The sequence below is a fragment of the Periplaneta americana genome, chromosome 12 (genome assembly GCF_040183065.1).
Source record: "Periplaneta americana isolate PAMFEO1 chromosome 12, P.americana_PAMFEO1_priV1, whole genome shotgun sequence".
In the NCBI taxonomy this organism is placed as follows: Eukaryota; Metazoa; Arthropoda; class Insecta; order Blattodea; family Blattidae; genus Periplaneta; species Periplaneta americana.
The window spans coordinates 36,051,954-36,072,012 of NC_091128.1; the positions used below are offsets into that span (position 1 = coordinate 36,051,954).

Sequence of the window (20,059 nt, forward strand, 5' to 3'; positions counted from 1 at the left end):
AGACAGTGTGTAACGTGTGATGGGAACTACTTAACTTTGTCGTAAGTGAAGGATATATTGAAGACACATACAGATTAGATAAGAGAAGAGACAGATTAATTTTCGTTACATTTACAAATATGTGAACGAAAAAATTAATCATGATGAAGTGGAGAAATTTTAAAAGAACAAAAATTAGACTTAAATGTGATTTTGACTATGGAACAAGAAACAGGAGAAGAGTCCTGCTTCCATTCTTGAAAGCAGCAAGGACTAAAGGCCATTTTGCTGGAATTTATAAGGACAAGCTGAAGGTGAATGAGAAATTTTAGGATATGGATTTATGTCAAGAAAATATAAATCACACGGAGTTTGGGTTAAATGACAACGCAAAGGGAAGTGAAGACTTAGTGAAGAAAGCAAGACGTAATAAAGATGAACAAACGAAGATAGGAAGACTAGGAAGAAACAAAAGATGAGAGTGTCATCACCCAAGACAGAGCAGAAAGTGCTGGAAAGCTAACATCAGTGAATAACGAAAAACAGGAAGCGAGAACGAACGAAAGATTGCATAGGTGGATAAAAAAAATTCAGCTGACGTCACAAAAACACCATGGCGAATAAAATGAGGACGTCGGCACAATGTACGCAACCGAACGCATGGTCGAGAACAATTCAGAAATCAGTATGTAAACAGACGACCTACCCCAAGTACGCAGCAACATATGGTCAAAGATGATGATCCGCAAAGCTATAGCTTAAGATCAAATAATACACGTGAAAATAACGTAAGGGCTAGGAGTGGAAGTGAATGTGATTCAATGAGTGAAAAGGGGTTAGATGAAGAGAAGAAAAAATAATGCGAACATATAGCAGGGAGGACGGAGAATGAAGAAGATTCAAATCCAGCGCATGTTAAGGATTTAGAGAATTTTATAAGTCTAATGAAAAAAAGATCTGAGGAGTTATGTAAAATATTTAGTGGGTCGATACGGGCGAGTGAAGGAGGCGGCAAATATGGGGAGGGAGACGAGTTTGGATAGCAAATCACAGTACATGATACAAGGAAGACGAGTGAGCGAACTGCAAACAACGAAGAATGAAAGTCAGTGGTCAGTGAACATGTGGAGTATCAGATCTAATAACGAACCTGTTTTCTTTAGACGGTGACACAATGACTGGCGATATGCATTATTAGCAAGCAAAAAAGACATTTGCAATAAAACCTAGGTGCTGATTTTTCAATCACTTCATTTCGATATACCACGTCTGGGACGATAGAAGTAAAATGCACGAGGTTTGAGAAGATTGATGCAGTGCGTTTGGGAGTGGGTAAATCAATTTAGCCACGTCGTTTCAAACTATGGCAAAAGTATTTCGTAAAACTAAGGAATCCTAGTATTCTGCTTCCTAGTTGGGATTATTGCAAAAATCTTTCATACAATTGAGGAGCACCAGCCTAATATGCTGGAATCCAGTAAAAATAAAATCAACATTTCTCGTCTCATTTGATACATAATTTGGATTGCCAGGATAAATGAATTTCTTGTGTAATTAATTACAAATGTCCTCTATTATTATTCACAAAGTCTTATTTAATATGATTAATGAGCAAATGGTGTGTGCTAGGCCGTTGTAACTTTAACTGTACACTTTTAGTTATTTATTTAACAACGCTGTATCAAATAGAAAATTACTTATCGTCGATGGTATTTGTGATAGCGAGAAAGAATTTAGCGAGATGAGACCAAGAATTCACCATAGATTGCCTGACATTCATATTACAGTTGGGAAGAACTCGAAAAAATCCAAACTAGTACATCATCAGCCCAAATGGAAATCGAAATATCTCCAGAATGGAGGTCCGCATCAGCAAGCAAACGCTTAAATTGTGTATATGCAATGTCAACTGCTGATGGGTGTTCAGTCTCTGAGTTTGGAAGGATGTCTTTCCTTTTAGGTACCAATCTGAAAGGGAAAATATGTCATTTTGTAGACTTGAACTGTTCAATTGATTGATTATAGACCTACTTTTATTTGCAGCACAGTGGGTAACTTTAGCAAATTATGATCAATTGAAATCATTTTAAGTTTAGTTTCTCCTTCAAATGCAAGAATCCTGTGTGTAAAGGTGTTTATGTTACGGTGTAGACACTACAATCATTCACTGAAAACACGTGGACAGTCTCTTGTCCAATAGTAACACAGGGGGTTTCACAAGATTCACCAGCCCACACCCTCGATGAAAATGATAAGTCTTCTGCAATGTAGATGTCAAGATTAATCCAAAACATTTTCATTTATGTAATACTAATATTAACTTAACCAAATATCGTTATTGTGAACATTTTTTCCTAACTCTAGGTTAGATAAAAAAAAAGCAACTGTCCCAAACGATGTATGCACCTTATTCCCAAACGAGATGTGTTAAGCAGGTTTAAAACAACTCCACCGCACTAAACGTCTTCATTTTCTCCCATTGTTATCATTCCACCCATTGTCTCTGACTATACTGGTTAGTTTTTTTTAGTATGTTATTTTACGACGCTTTATCAACATCTTCGGTTATTTAGCGTCTGAATGAGATGAAGGTGATAATGCCGGTGAAATGAATCCGGGGTCCAGCACCGAAAGTTACCCAGCATTTGCTCATATTGGGTTGAAAACCCCGGAATAAACCTCAACCAGGTAACTTGCCCCGACCGGGAATCGAACCCGGGCCACCTGGTTTCGCGACCAGACGCGCTGACCGTTACTCCACAGGTGTGGACTACTGGTTAGTTGAAAAGAGATATTAAATTAGTTATATTTAAGTTATAATCTTACCATCACCGACTAAGTTCCGTAGCTTAGAAAGGCACATTAAATATAGAATTAAGTACAATTATATTGTCATCTTATTGTCTCTGAACAGCCTCCTTAAATAAATAGTAAACTGGTGACATTACGTTCCTAAAAGATTATTTTTAATAGTAAATATGCTACCGATAATGAAGCAGTTATAGATGAGCATGACTGACGTTCTTCGAAGGAATATAGCTTACAGTTCCCGTGTCCATCTCACATGCTAGATATTGAAGGCCTCAGATGATTGCATGAGCTATAGACTGCTATAGACCTGAACAGCAACATATAATGAAGTGTTGAAGCTTGTACATACCCGCGCTCCTGTCGCCTGCTTGTGTGAAGCTTTGTCTGTGTGGTTTGTAGTGATGGCGATGCACAGGATGTGTCGCTACGCGCCCGAATTCCCACCTAACAATGGCAATGACCTTAAGCAATATGCAACCAATTAGAATTGTAAAAACTATGACACTGGCAAGCAGCTCAGACAATAAAGCTCAAGTGATTTAAACCCAGATCGTTAGAACTTGCATGTCTAGCGGGAATAATGGAGCATGAATGGGAAGAGAATTAAACAACAAAGTCACCTACAAATCATGAATGCATAATATTGCAGTAGGCCATGTAGTGCCCCAGAGACAGACGGGAAGCATAAACATAATAGAATATCATACACAATGACTACAGACGAAAAGCAATGTAAAGAGTAAGAAAGGGAAGACAAAAGGAACAAGAAGAAGGAATGGAAGTAGTGGAAACGGAAAAGCATCTGAGACTTAATAAAAGAAGAGAGTAGAAGACTGAAATAAAGAAAAGGAATTGGGGAATTGGAGTAAAATAAATTGTCTTAACAGGAATGTAAAAGAGAACGCGGAGAAGAAAATTATGATAGAAAAGAGTAAAGACGATGATAAAAGGATGAGATAGAGACATATAGGTGAAAAGGCGAAAATAAAGAGAGAAGAGAAGAGGAGAGGGGAGGGGAGCGGAGGGGAGGGGAGAGAAGAGAAGAGGGGTGGTGGGAGGGGAGGGAAGGGAAGAGGGTGGTGGGGATGGGAGGGGAGCGGAGGGGAGGGGAGGGGAGAGAAGAGAAGAGGGGTGGTGGGGAGGGGAGGGAAGGGAAGAGGGTGGTGGGGAGGGGAGGGGAGAGAAGGGAAGGGAAGAGAAGAGGGGTGGTGGGGAGGGGAGGGGAGGGAAGAGAAGACAATACAAGAGAAGAGGGGTGGTGGGGAGGGAAGAGAAGAGAAGAGAAGAGAAGAGAAGAGAAGAGAAGAGAAGAGAAGAGAAGAGAAGAGAAGAGAAGAGAAGAGAAGAGAAGAGAAGAGGGGGAAGGGATGGGTGGTGGGAAGGGAAGGGAAGGGAAGGGACTGTGAAATCTTCAAGCAGGGAACAAGATTTACGTGTTGCAACTGAGTGCAAAGAAGGTCACAAGAACGTCTAGTGTTGGCACGAAAACTTGAGTAGACAATCATTAATGTGTGTCATATTACTGGTTTTCACTTTTCAAAGGTTTTGCGAAACATAAAATGTAGTAATTTTGGGACACGATATCACTATAGTATTATGGCTACTATTAGTGAAAACATATATCGGGCGTGGACTTAGAAGAGTGTGGGGACAAAAAAGCGACGAATAGGTGTAAATTACGAAAAAGTAAAACAGAATTTGGATAGCTGGTGATGACCTATAAGATACCACCACCCTGTATTTACTCAGTAACATATCGTCATAACGTTTAAAGCACTTTAAACCTCTCATTAAAGACTTATTCTGAGTGACTACAGTATTATTTCCAGTACACACCAGTGTACTTCTCTAACTAGCAGATTACAGTCCCAGACAGTGCAGATAGCTGGATGCATGGTTACATTTATTGTACAAATGCTGGTAATATTGTGCTCGCTTTGATAGCTGTAACATCTTAACACGAAAGCTCACTATGCCCATGGGTTTTTATCCTTTAAGATCAGTTATTTCATTATTAAACAGTAGATTGTTGAATAACAAATTTTACGATCATTAATGTTTAAGCAATCCAGCAATTAATATAAGTACTTACATAATTAGCCTAAATATTCGATATTCTGCAAGATTTTCTAAACATTATCTTGTATTATCAGTACCATACAATTAAAACTTCCGCCGGAAACTTGTGCACAAGCTGGAAAATAATTATTACATATGAACTCACCTTACCTCTGAGAGTCCCGTTCCTAAATTGACACAACATGTTGCAATACATGACGTAAAATGCTGCACACTAAGCTTTGTATTATGCAATTCTATACGGCTGTGTTCTCTATAAAGTATTTAAGTCTCATACAAGATGGATGGATGAAAGACTTCAGAATTGAGAGTTATCCGTACCCATAAGGAATTATTTATATTTTACATTTGTCGCATCGATAAATCATCCCTTAAGTTTGAAATTACTTTAAGTTTCTATGGTAACTGTTATATATTGTGGCCTAAAAATGAAACTTTATAACCTCAACAATAAACTCTGTGAAGAATGGCTATAAGGTATATCCAGGGAGATCACATTCCAACGAAAGTGCGTATATTTATTACAAAAATATCTCATAATTTTAAGTCTACAACTTAATAAAAGTCAAATTTCCTGACTAAATAGCAGCATTAGTACTTTATCTAGCGACGCTTTCAACTAACTTGCTATAAAGAATTGAAATTTTAACGTGGTCCTGAAATGGCAACAAATTTCACCCGGAATCCTCTATAACGGCCAGGGCACACGAGGCCCACTTCCTGGCACAAATATAAATTAATTAAGTAATTAATAGCGTAATGACTCGCAACTGTTCACAAATATGGCTTCACACTGTGCACTGGTCACTTTCGAGGTTATCTTCCTACCGATTTACAAACTTAATTTAATAATTTAATGAAAGGTATCCCGTTTACATGCCGTAAATGCTCTTGCGGGGCACGGACGTAGAACTCCATGTTTTCTTGACTTAGGCACTAGAATGAGACGTTTGCCGCCGGGAGAGATCCGGCACTCAATTTCAAAGGACGCTGAGAGAACTTCAGGACCGTTCTGGAAGTTTTGACAAGAAAAAATTCCATCAACACGCGGGATCGAACACAAAACATTCCAATCAGTAGTCAGTTGCTGCACCAAATAGGCCATCCTGTGCAACATTACATTCCAATCTTTGTATAATAGTAGTAATAGTAGTAGTAGTAGTAGCAGTAGTAGTACTAGTAGTAGTAGTAGTAGTAGTAGTAGTAGTAGTAGTAATAATAATAATAATAATAATAATAATAATAATAAAAACGTGCCGATATAATATTATAATGGTCTACTGTTGTATTCAGTGTAGTAGCATTTACTACACTATAAATCGTGCACCCCGTGTAGTCACATTTAAACTATTCCATGTAGTCCATCTTTCTTCCTTTATACTGAATACGTCTTCTTCCCTTTAATACCCTATCCATCTATCTCCCTTTAAAGGCAATGTTTGCATTTTCCTTTAAGCATAGGGTGAAGAGATTCACATCGATAAAATAGAGGACACAAAACTTCAAAAAGGAGGACATCTTTCGCAAAAAAGAGGACAGAAAATATGTACTTAGATCTAGGCTTAAGCCTATACTACACTTTAAATTTTGTCAATATCTATTTTATTACGAAATATTTACAGTACAGATTTAGGCTTATATCATACTTAAAAGTTTGTTAATATCTATTTCATTACAACATAATTAGATACAACTTAATAATAATGATTTTAAAGTTAGCTACATGAAAGTCAAGGGAACTATAATAAATTATTAAAGTGGACAGAAAATGGCAGAATTGACAGACTGCGAGGCGAAAATGCGTAAACGGATTTACATTCGCACCTCGATCTCTCGATTTACTAGCTGCCTGTGAGCGAGCCCCTACCACGCCGTAGCGGAGAAGTGAGAAATATGTTCCCAAATTGAAGCAGCAGAAATCCGCCATTTGTTTGGTAGAAAACGAGCGAGATTTCGAAACCGCTATTTGAATACGTGTATTGCGTATCCTAAAGCTAAATGTTTTTGTGTAAAGGAACAATACTTCCTTTGCGAGATACCTTTAATACCGTGTTTCTGCTGTCAGCAGAGTTGCTAGATTTTCTGCGACGGAAATCGGAATATCAGAAGCTAAATTAAGGCATTAGTCTTATCAACACTTTACCATAAAATTTATAGCAGTTTTCTGCAAAGTAGTGTTTGCGTGCTTTTTAATGTAATAGGCCTATTCGCGTCCGTGATAAACACTAAAGTACAAAGAACACACAGTACAATGAACATTATAAGTTTTTCTTTTATTAACCACGAATATGTTTTAACAATTTGCTACTAAATTAACTTTGTAACCGTTACTGCAACAATTTCACTAGCTGACGATGAATCCATGTTTAAACATAGTTCACTAAATTTTAAAACACAGCAATTGTTTACACGATATCAAAACGCTATTTTTTTTGCCACTCAACGCACTCAAAGTACACAATATTTAATAATTGTGAGAGCAGCGACCAGGGACCGAAACGGATTAATCAACAATGCGGTAAAACTAGGAGAAGTAGGTATTATTTTGCGAGTTTAGTTGCCTTACGGCAATCAGCTGGGCTACCTCACAGACTTACTAAATATCCGTGGTAACTTCTATGTTTACAATGTAACCATTTGAATCAATATATAGGCCTAAATAAAAATATCGGATAATAGGAAATACCGACATAATTTATTTAAATAATAATCTGTAAAATTGGGTTTTTTGTCAATCCCGACTCGCTTTAATCGGGACTCAACCAGGAAATTGGGAGAATCCCGCCTAAATTGGGATACCCGGAAAGCGTGGCTGTCAGACTTGTATCATTTTCGTAGGAACTCTGAATGTGAATATTCATAACCACGGTTAATAAAAGAATTGATGTCAAGTTTTAAATTCAATCTATAGGTTAAACTGCTGCATGAAGTCAAAATGCATTATTATTATTATTATTAATATTATTATTATTATTATTATTATTATTATTATTATTAGTAGTAGTAGTAGTAGTAGTAGTAGTAGTAGTAGTAGTAGTAGTAGTAGTAGTAGCAGTAGTAGCATAAGAAAATGTTTAATTAATTCGTAACTAAGATAAGAATTACTTTCAATCAGTTATATTAAAAAAATGTTATAACTTATGCAGTTTCTGTAGCTTTAAATTCGGTGAATAATTATTCATGTATGCACTAAAAAAAGAACTGTTTGAAGAAAATGAATGATATGGAGTAGATGAAGGACAATAGCAATGTATATGGTAATAGCATAGTTTGAAAGGTAAAAACTATCTTCGAAATGCTTTGAACACACTGAATGATTCATTGTAGGGTAGAAAATCTCTCTGCGGAATGCACCTATCCACTTTCGGTTAAGAGAATCTTTACTCAGAGGAAACTTGAAGCATAAAGTCACATGACAAGTACAATAATTTGTCTTCTGTAACATAATATGGAGAAAAAATCGTCTTAGAAATGAAGGATTAACTAATCAGTGAAATATAATATTCCTTCCTACTTTATCTTTACAACCTGTGCATTACTGCAATTAAAAACAGCGCACGAAAGAACTGTGCTTATTCAGCTCTAACAAACAAATGGCCGCCCGCCGGCTGTTCAATTTGGGAGCATAACACTAGCGCCAGTGAGCGGTCTAGCGGTTATTTAATAAGTCTATGCCTGTGAGCAACGACCATAACAAAAAGGAGCAAAGAGAGTTATGTTGGCAAAGAGTGTATATATATATATATATATATATATATATATATATATATACTTGGTTATTTAACGACGCTGTATCAACTACGAGGTTATTTAGCGCCGATGAGATTGGTGATGGTGAGATGATGTTTGGCGAGATGAGGCCGAGGATTCGCCATATATTATCTGATATTTGCCTTACGGTTGGTGAAAACCTCTGAAAAAACCCAACCAGGTAATCAGCCCAAGCGGGAATCGAACCTGCGCCCGAGCGCAACTCCGGATCGATAGGAAAGTACCTTAACGACAGAGCTACGCCGGTGGCGAGTATATTCCGTCGATGGTAATTTGAATATCAACATAGAAGAATATATCTTAGGGATTTCCATTCAAAATAACAGATTTTTAACCACTTCTTACTTTGTTACTAAAGGAAGAAATTGCAGACAGATGTTCATAGTTTTGGAAGTGGTTAAATAAGAAATTATGCACAAACTTAGCACAATAGTCAGTAACTGTCCTCGATTATGTTGCATATCATGGCCGGCAGGAAGATAAATCTCTAATTGCATCAGATGGGAAGAGTTAAAGTAGAATGACTGGAGAAACAATGAGTTCGGACTGAATATAGTGCGAGAATAGAAACGCTGTACAGCAAAATTACTACAACGAAATCAAAAGACAAAATATTAAGTAGCCAAGGATATGGAAGTTCACGATTATATCGCCGAGAACGCAATTTCATGTGTGTCTAAAATAAACTGCACAGGCTGAACTAACAGTCTCAATATGACTGAAAACTGTGCCAGGACATAAAAAAATTATGTTCTCACGTTATGCAGTGGACATGATGGTTCCTTTCCTACTGCAGAATTTGACACAATATTATCCATTGAGAATTTTATAATATTTCCGTTTGGAGTGGCAACATAGCGTAAAACATTGCAATAACAACGATATAATTGTTGCGCAATAACCGAGTCACCATTTAAAAAATATGTATCACAAAAGAACGATAAGTTATTCAATACCACAGTACTCCATGGTTACCAAAATAGCAAATATAACAATATAGCATACAACTTACTGTATGTTTTCCACGACCAGCCCTGTATAAACAAAATCAATTATTTCTTAATAATTATTCATTGTAGTTACTGCAGTAATAAGAGGATTACGAGGGTGGATAGGAAAGTACCAGTAATGCACAATTGAAAAAAAAAAAGTTTAATAAATGAACAAAAATAAAAAATACACAAACGAAATCTTATCTTTTAGCTCTTTTCTACGTAGGCTCCAAGTTTCTCAACACATTTCTCCCTTCGTGGTACCAGTTTCAGTATACCCTGTTCATAGACGTCCATTCGGCTGGAGTATACCCATGTCCGAACAATTGATTCCACTTTTGCATCTGTCGCAAGGCGATGGCCGGCCAGGAATTTCTTCAGGACACTGAACAGATGAAAGTCCGACGTTGCAAGGTCTGGACTGTATGGTGGATGCTGGAGCACCTCCAAACAAAATATGTATATTTTCTCACGAACAGAAACCGCAAAATGTGAGTGAGCATAGTCATGAAGAAGTCCGACATCGTCAGCATTAATATAATGGCATTTGTCACGAAGGGCACGACGCAACTTTAACGTTTTAATGTAGGCTGCAGCATTCACAATGGTCCCGTGTTTACCAAAGTCGAACAACAAAACACCATGCATATCGCCGAACACTGTCTCAAGCACATTCTTAGCAGAGTGCGCCACTTTGAATTTTTTCTTTACTGGGGAAGCATGTTTCTACTCCATAGAGACCTGCTTTGTTTCGGGCATGTAGTAGAACGCCCAGGACTTATCATCAGTGACAATTCCTTTCACGAAGTCATGCCCTTCTGCAGCGTAACGCCTTAAGTGGTCCAAGCATGTTATAATTTGCTGGCCCTTGTGGTCGTCTGTAGGTTGTTAGGCACCCAGTGGGCACTAACTTTATGAAATTTCAATGTGTCATGCACGATATCGTACACCACACCGTATAAAATGTTGAACTGTTGAGATAAGGTTCGCAGTTGGATCCGCCGGACGCACAATGGGGCCAAGAGGGGGAAAAGTTGGCAAAAATTAGTTTAGTGAATTTTAGGTAAGGTAATGGGCAGAAATACATATGTATAACAAAATAATGATAACAATAATAATAATCAATAGGCCTAACATTTATTACCTGTCAATAGTCAGATTCTGATAAACTTATTGGCAAAATATTACAGTTATAAAATTCTTAAAATTATAACTTAGCGGATTTAAATAAAATTATACAAATAATAAATTACGAATAACCATTACAATGAACTAAACATATAGGTATAGATTTACACATACAAAAATAGGGAATAACAAAGATTACATATGGAGTTCTCAGTCAGAATCTAAAATATCTTTGTTTGACTAATTTTCAGAGCCCTAGTTAATGTTTGGTGGCAGTATCATATCTAACACTTCTTTATCAAAATATGACTTTCTAGTAGGCCTAATGTGCAGTTCTTATATGCTTGAAATGTACGGTTCAAATGCAATCAACAGCCTAGTAAGCACATCTTGAATGGTATTCTCTCGAGAGATGTGTCTTGTGAAACGTTCTCTGTATCTTTTGAACACTTTATTACTAACCTCTTGTGCTTCTTCGCTAGAACTGAAATCTGATGGGTCTACAGAATCTCGTCGATGAACACCTATTTTGCAAAATTAAAATTTGCTCGTTCGTCCCAGATTTGTCTACAGTAAGTCGCAAAGGCACCAGAGATGAAATGAATATATTTTCATCAGTTTCTTTGGGGTTCGTCGTAATCTCTGCTTGTACTGATTAGATACATCAAATATTCATTTACTAACCAAACATAATTTTCCCACTCTTTCTAATCCTTCATTCATTAATACATTTTTTGAGTTTGTACAACTAGTGAATCTGTAAGATCTAACACTGCTTGTAATTTTACTTCGGCAGAAGTTTCAGTGAAAATAATTGTTTCTCTTTCGGGCTAACATTCTTTTTGGAAGACTGAATTCTTTTGTTAGAAGGAAATCGAGAAAAATCATTTTTTCCTAATTTTGTTCGTACTGTTCTCTTATAAGATTAGCTTCAATAGACATAGATAATGCTTCGATTGCTGGAAGTTCTCGGGTCATTTGACTATTTACCTGCTTTTTTGAAGTTCCATATTTTGAAGCTCCTTTTGGTGAAGTCATCGTAACATCTTTAACGGCTTTGGAACCTTCCAAATGACCAACGGAATGAAGACTTATTTGGGCAGCATACGAAAGCTCCCCAGCATACGAATGTTGAAGCCTTATATTTCCAGTTTTCTGAAATTTTTCGTGGTCAATCAATTTCCTTTCTTTCGATAGTCGAGTAGTTTGGGAATCTCATCGAAGTTTCCAGACACTTTCTATTACTTTGAAGAAATTCTTCCTCTTTTCGCTGGACTCCTGCCATTTCTTTTTGAAATCAAAAACAAAATAAAATAGCCTCTTATTGAAATCCGAATTCTGATTTTTCAGGCATTTAATGTGTGTCTGTACAAATTCCCTCAAGGATCACAATTTATCTTCTATTTTTTTTCTTGTCAGCAGTTCTTATTACGTCATACAGGGTCCGTCTTGTTAAAAAAATATAATTACAGTCAGATTTTGAAGAAAAGAATAAAGAAAATGATGTATTTATCTAAGAGTTTAAAAATAACTGGCCGACACACGCTCTAAAGAAATTATTATACAGCAGAATTCCGCAAATATCCGCAAGATGAAATTAATGTTTTTAAAACATGACTAATTTGTGTACCAGATGAAGTTAAAATTATAGCCCGGACATGCCCGAAACATAACTGAAATCGTAACAATATATCTATGGACAGCGTTTTTGTTCTAATTTAACACGTAGTGTTTCTATTTGTAATTACGAAGTTTTTTCCTGAATATACAGGGTGTTTAAAAAATACGAGGCATAATTTCAGGTATGTATTTCCCACATGTAGACAATCAAAATAGTTCATTATAACATGTGTCCGGAAATGCTTCATTTCCGAGTTATGGCCTTCACAACATTGAAATTCACCGGAACGTTTTTCTTTCCGCAGGTCGTTGTCATTACATTAGATGTTCAAAATGTCCACCTCCTGCTTGAATACAGATCTCACATCGATGTCTCATTGACCTGCGAATACGATCCCAAACTCCAGGAGTATTGCGTATGTCCTCACATGCCACAATTCGATTCTGAAGGGATTCCAAATCAGGCACCGGAGACGAATAAACCAATGATTTTAAATGGCCCCACAAGTAGAAATCGAGAGGGTTCAGATCAGGTGAGCGTGGAGGCCAAGCAATTGGGCCACCTCTACCTATCCATCGATCAGGAAACCTTCGATCTAAGTACCGGCGAGTCGTACGACTGAAGTGTGCAGGTGCGCCATCATGCAAGAAGTGAATGTGTTGACGATTGATCAGTGGAGTGTCTTCTAAAACATGTGGTATGGTGTTTTCCAGGAAGTTTGTGTAAGTCTGTTTACAAGTACATGGGGTCCAACTAATCGATCACCAATGATACTGGCCCACATGTTGAGGGAGAACCGCACCTGGTGATGAGATGGAACAGTTGCACGTGGGTTTTCATACGCCCATACATGCTGATTGTGGAAATTTGTTATGCCATCTCGTGTGAACTGTGCTTCATCTGTAAATAATACTAAGGCAGAAAGTTCGGATTTACACCACACTGCTGCAAGAACCACTGACAGAACCTAACTCGTGCAGGGTAATCTGCTGGTGACAGGGCCTGTACACGTTGCAAATGATAAGGATACAATTGATACTCTTTCAACAGTCTCCAGGCAGTCGTATGAGGAACATTGACTTGCAACGCTACCCTTCGTGTGCTGATAGAAGGAGTCATGTTCACAGCCTCCAGCATCTCCTCCTGTACTTCTGGAGTTGTAGATCTTGGTCGTCCCCTTCCCAAACCAGGAGAGTTAAATTTTCCATACTCGCACAGACGGTAATCAGCATTGCCGTCTGCCTTACCGTACATGAAGTGTATCTCTGCCAGCTCTTGATTTGAATACATGTCGCACAGTCTAATGCCTACACAACACTGAATGCAACCTTCGCCTCGGAATGAACTGTCAGAGTGCCCTCTTAATGTCTCCTTTGACGGCAACGACCTGCGGAAAGAAAAACGTTCCGGTGAATTTCAATGTTGTGAAGGCCATAACTCGGAAATAAAGCATTTCCGGACACATGTTGTAATGAACTATTTTGATTGTCTACATGTGGGAAATACATACCTGAAATTGTGCCCCGTATTTTTTAAATAACATTAGAAATAGTAAAATAGCAAACTACAGTACATACCTCCACGTGAAGACTCGTGTCAATTACTATGCATTGGATGAACACACAACAAAATGATATCAACTTGCAAAACACAGCGCTCTTTCCGCTTATCAACTTCTCAATCAGTCGTCAGTGCAATGTGCAAGTTTTGACCTCCACAGTGAGGAGTAGGTTACGTCTTATGTCATTTTCTTATCTACATATTTTGCAGGTGGTCTTTAGCTTTCTTGAACAATGTTTATTTAAAATAATTCCTCGATTTGATTTTTGGACTTTCTGCGAGCTTCTCCTGTAATTGACCCCACTGTGGGACGTTAAAAATTTCCGCCTCATTCCCTGTGACTTTCCGCTAGGTTGCAGTTGTTACCAGCCACCTGGAACGTGGCGAATCAGAAAGGTTTTAACGGCCGTCTGAGAAGAATGCGCACCACCTGTTCCTACGGTCCATACAGTCTTCCCCGTACACGCCACACATGTCCCTGTGAATTTCACTCGGGTTATATCCTTTAGCATACAAAAATCGCAAAACACTTTGCTGCTCTTCACAAATTGACGACAGTAACATGCGCGCCATCTTTTTTGCGTACTAAACGCTTCTCTCGCTGGAGCTGCACATGCAAAACAAATTGCGTCTATAGTGAAAACTTCAAACTATATCTCGGTGAAATGTCAACATCCCAGCCGCAATACTAGCGCAGAAAAAAAATATTGTGCATTAGTTTCCGATCCAACCTCGTCTCGTATATTAACGATATTCTTAATTTCCATGGCATCACATATTTTGCTTCTGCGGCAAAAGCCACGGGCGTGGCTCTGTCGGTTAAGGCGCTTACCTGCCGGTCTGAAGTTGCGTTGGGCGCGGGTTCGATCAACGCTTAGGCTGATTACCTGGTTGGGTTTTTCCGAGGTTTTCCCCAACAGCAATGTGAATGCAAGGTAATCTATGGCGAATCCTCGGCCTCATCTCGCCAAATATCATCACGCTATTACCAATCTCATCGACGCTAAATAACCTAGTAGTTGATACAGCGCCGTTTAATAACCAACAAAAATATAAAAATCTACGGCAATAATAATAATAATAATAATAATATTAACAACAACATTAATAATTATTATAATTATTTATAATTACTATTATTATTTGCGAGATTTTTAAAGATTTCGTATCCAAGCTAAATTTAAAACATTCTTCTAAATGCATAAGACATCTGTACATCACATAATCTACTTTAATTGATGAAACTCACGTTAAAAGTACAACAAAGTAAAAAGACCGGGATCTAAAGACGATTAAATAATAAGTGTATAAATCATTCCTTTGAAACTAACGGTGCATTTTTTTTCTTTCCATAATAGATCACGTCCACACCTGTGGAGTAACGGTTAGCGCGTCTGGCCGCGAAACCAGGTGGCCCGGGTTCGATTCCCGGTCGGGGCAAGTTACCTGGTTGAGGTTTCTTCCGGGGTTTCCCCTCAACCCAATATGAGCAAATGCTGGGTAACTTTCGGTGCTGGACCCCAGACTCATTTCACCGGCATTAACGCCTTCATCTTATTCACACGCTAAATAACTTAAACTGTTGATAAAGCGTCGTAAAATAACCTACTAATAGGTCACGTAATTTTTATACGTAAATTTAACACTAAAAGATAATAAAATGGAGAGCATAACACTTTGTGTTGACACTAATGGCAGACACTTACTTTTGACAAAATTTACTTCACTCTCGCTGACGTCAGAGAGCATTATTTATTAACTTCTGCCGTCTATATAAAAATATCAAATTCTGGAGAAATATATACTAGACATACTACATTTGAATGATTTCTTGTCCAAGTGTAGTCCTGTACGCCACCTGAGACGTCCCAATACTGATAGGAAATTTAAAATTATATCGCATTTCAATGGGATCCCAAAAGCGAGACTAGAATGCCTTCTTTTCCATGTGCATACGTGAATGTTTTTTTAAATGTGCCAATCGAGAAAAGCATTTTCCACAAATAGTGCATTTAAATGGCTTCTCCCCTGTATGCAAGCGAGCATGTAAGTTTAAGTTCGAAGACTGTGTGAAACTCTTTTCACAGACGCTACACTTAAATGGTTTCTCTCCCGTATGTATACGTGCATGCAATTTTAGTTTTGAAGATTGCGAAAAACTTTTTTCACACACATCACATTTGAATGGTTTGTCGCCTGTATGTTGTTGTGCGTGAAATCTCAGTTGTGAAGACTGCGAAAAATTCTTCTCACAAATATTGCATTTGAAAGGTTTGTCGCCAGAATGTAAGTGTGTATGCAATTTCAGCTTCGCAGCTTGCGAGAAACACTTTCCACAGACATTACATTTAAATGGCTTTTCACCTGTATGTAGTCGTGAATGTAGTTTTAGCTTGGAAGATTGAGAAAAACACTTTTCACAAACATTGCATTTGAATGGTTTCTCGCCTGTATGAAGGCGTGCATGCAATTTCAGGTTAGAAGATTGCGAGAAACATTTTTCACAAACAATGCATTTGAATGGTTTTACGCCTGTATGTGTGCGTGCATGCAAATTTAGTTTCGAAGATTGCGAGAAACATTTTCCACATACATTGCATTTGAATGGTTTCTCGCCTGTATGAAGACGTGAATGCACTTTAAGATCAGAGGAATGCGAAAAGCATTTTTCACAAATATCGCATTTAAAAGGTTTCTCGCCTGTATGTATGCGTGCATGATATTTTAGATCTGAAAATTGTGAGAAACGCTTTTCACAAACGTCACATTTGAATGGTTTCTCGCCAGTATGTAGGCGCATATGCAGTTTTAGACTTGAAGATCGCGAGAAGCACTTTTCACAGACATCGCATTTGAAAGGCGTCTCATCTCTATGTTGGCGTGCGTGCAATTTTAGATGTGAAGATTGCGAGAAACATCTTTGACAAACATTGCATTTGAATTGTTCCAGTGTTCGCTCTTCCTTCAATGAGGCAACGTTACGCGATACTTCCTGTAAAAGTAACAAACAGCTGAACTAGAGCAGTGTTGTATGCTAGACTGCAGTGCAGAAAATATTCTCAACAATGAAATATTTTATTAAGAAGACCACCCATCTTGTAGGCAGTAATGATGTTCTACAGCTCTAGTGTGCATCCGAATATTTCATTACAGACAGTTTAAGAATTCTACATAAATATCAATTACAAGAGTTATGACAAATTGAGTGTTTTTGCAGAACATGAAAACATAAACATGACTACGAAGTAGTTAACAAAATGTGCTTCTTCTGTATTTTTAACCCATATCTGCCTAGTGTTGCGTTTTCGCAACATTCTGCATTAATTATTGTTCTGCAAAAATTCAAGAAATGAATTACAAATTTAACTTTTATTTCATTGTTGTGTATACTAGAAGAATAAAAGGAGCCTGCAGCACAGTAATTAACTTCCATTTCAGTTTCATGTGGCGGTGCGAAAATTATGAAAATATTCAATAAAAAAAGTTATGGGCATAAATGGGTAAACACGATGGAAATAAAAATTAACCTACTTTAAAATTGTTTTACCACTATTGATAATAAATGCTATCTGTTAAGCAGACAGATTAAGGTGAATAAAATAAATTTTAGTACTATTTTTCTCTTTCTATCCCAAAAACAAAATACTAAGTACTGAAAAAACATTACCCAAATAAAAAAAAAAATGAAAGTGCAATACATAGCACTTCGTATGAGCACACACGCACTGCTGATGAATCGCCGAAGACAGCCAACTTATGAGGTCATCAAGTATGTAAAAGAAAACTTATGTATTTGTATAATGCCACGTTTAATAGGCCACAACTATCTAGTTCCGGGTAACGACATAGAAGACGACGAGGTCGAGAAGGCAGTCGACCGTGACGACCAAGTAGCATTCGAACACGAAAATTTATACAAGTGGGCTATAGCACAAGAAGAAATCCGCAACGCAGATTGGACTGCCATCGGACAGTTTGGTAACGAATATCTATACCACGGCAATATTCACGCAGGAATAGGTGCATTGGGACTCGGTATCAAGTATATAGCAGAAAATATAATCGGCGTACAATATCCACAACATGTGATGCCTCCAGAAAAAAAAAAAAAAAACTGGGCTGCTATCCGAGGAATTAACGCCGCCCGAAAAGAGAAGGGAATAGGTAAAAAATCACGTACGCCATTAAGACGCACAAGGAGACGACGAGGGCAGGAGGACTGAAACGAGCAACTCAAAGTAGAAGGCTACGATCCTGACCACGAACCATCATCGGCGAAGCAGATGCGAGTGGAAACAAATATCGAACGCCCGATGGAACGAAAAGAAAATCCGTTCGTAGATGTTAGTGCGGAACAAATGCAAATCGAAGGACCGAGAGTATCGCGTGCAGCAGGCGGTAGTGTACCAAACAACAGTGTCGGACAAAATAAGATGCACTTTGAATACGGTGCGTCACCACCCAGCGGAACAGCAATGACATTCCAACAGTATTATCGTTTTACAACGTGGGGTCATCCGTACAAAGTGAAAGACTTGGATTTAAAATAAAAAAAAAGGTCCAGAGATTCCCGTAGGGAAGATGTGGATCACACAATTAACATATTTAGATAGTAATATATTGACTTATTATATGACTCCTGCAGAATTTAGTCAATTAAAATCATCTCCGCGTGTTCGTGCAATACAAAGCCATATCACATACGGCCGATAGCTGTGAGTGCATCTTTTGAAGCTAATTCTACATTGCCGGGTACTGCATCTATTGCACATTATGTGGAAGGTATTGTAGCCCACCATTTAGATAAATCATATATCAGCATGCCTATGAAAATTACATATAAAGATGGTAGTACGTGAGACTATGATACATCTAGTCACGGTACTTTAATAGAAATAACGGACATGTTATTGGGAGATAGGCTACTGTAGCCTCGGCCCATGTTATAGGTCATAAATCATTTCCACATTACACTGCAGTAGTGGTACAAAAACCGATGGAAGAAAAAGTCAGACCTGGCCTGAAAGTGGCAGTTATAATCAACAACCTAACGTAGGAGCGCCAAATCTTGTACGTCATATGACACGTCTTCCTATTCACGGTGCAATAACCGATGGCAAGACGTGGTCATATAAACACACGTTCATTAATGGTATTCTATGGGAAACTGTTACAGATCAAGGTTTATTTTTAAATAACCAAGTCATGAATAATATGTCGGGTAGTAAAAAATCCATTAAGTTTCATGAAAGGAACAGCTACCGTCAAAACAGTTGGTACACAAAAGGCACAACACGGCCTATTGGATATTACGAAAGCGTTTAACAAGATGTAGGTCCTGTCGGCGGTACAAAACCGACATTGAAAGATGTAGAATTTTTTACGTGGAATCAAATGATAGAAAAGCAACACAATTCTTTTGCCATTAATATGCCGCATTTGGATGCGCATAGTGACGTACCTGCCATCTTATGTTTTGGTAGCAATCCTGTCAATGCATCTAATCCGACAGCCGATAATTCATATATCATGTCACATGTAGATTGGCTAGTCAATACACAGCTTGTAGTGCAGTTAGATTCTTACGTTCCTTTTTTGAAACAGCCTTGCATTCCTAATTATTGGCAATTTTTTTATGATTCATCTTATGTGGAACTAGATGTAGATACAAATAAGGAAAATTGCAGTCAGCTTATACATGTTGCCTAAAAAATGGGGTAAAATACTTTGGCATATGGTTCACCATATGAGAAAGGCGAAAAGGTCATTCAGAAGCGTTTTCCTTCTGAAACATTACGTATGGACGATCTGCAAGTAAAGGACACTTGCCATGTTTTGGATGATTATGATATTGTAGAAGAAGAGGAAGATGAAGATAGTGAATAAATAAACAGATGTACCATATTTGTGTTTTTATCGAAAAGGATTCTTCAATATCTCCCGATATCCGAAAACCATATTCCTTAAACCAGGCATATACATACATTGGATTAAATTGTTTATATAATATTGGAAATACACCATTGGTTGTGGTCACTTGGGAAGAATCGTTAGTAAATACGACTTCTTTCCACGTGTACCGCTGGATGCGGACATCCCACATTTCGCCTCTGACAAT

General features: G+C 37.8%; 1 protein-coding gene across 6 annotated transcripts in view; it reads right to left on the minus strand.

The window, feature by feature from the left end:
• The window catches only part of LOC138710269 (zinc finger protein 235-like), a 95,785-nt gene that overhangs the window by 41,369 nt on the left and 34,357 nt on the right, over window positions 1–20,059 (minus strand). For 2 of the 6 annotated variants that reach the window (XM_069841001.1, XM_069841002.1), the window contains exon 5: window positions 15,057–16,933. The exons of 2 other annotated variants lie outside the window; for them this stretch is intronic. In XM_069841001.1, the coding sequence (XP_069697102.1) occupies window positions 15,869–16,933 (1,065 nt within the window). In that variant the 3' untranslated portion in view covers window positions 15,057–15,868. Of the gene's footprint in view, window positions 1–15,055; window positions 16,934–20,059 lie in introns of those variants that run through there. 2 more of the 6 variants (XM_069841003.1, XM_069841000.1) reach the window with 2 other exon arrangements.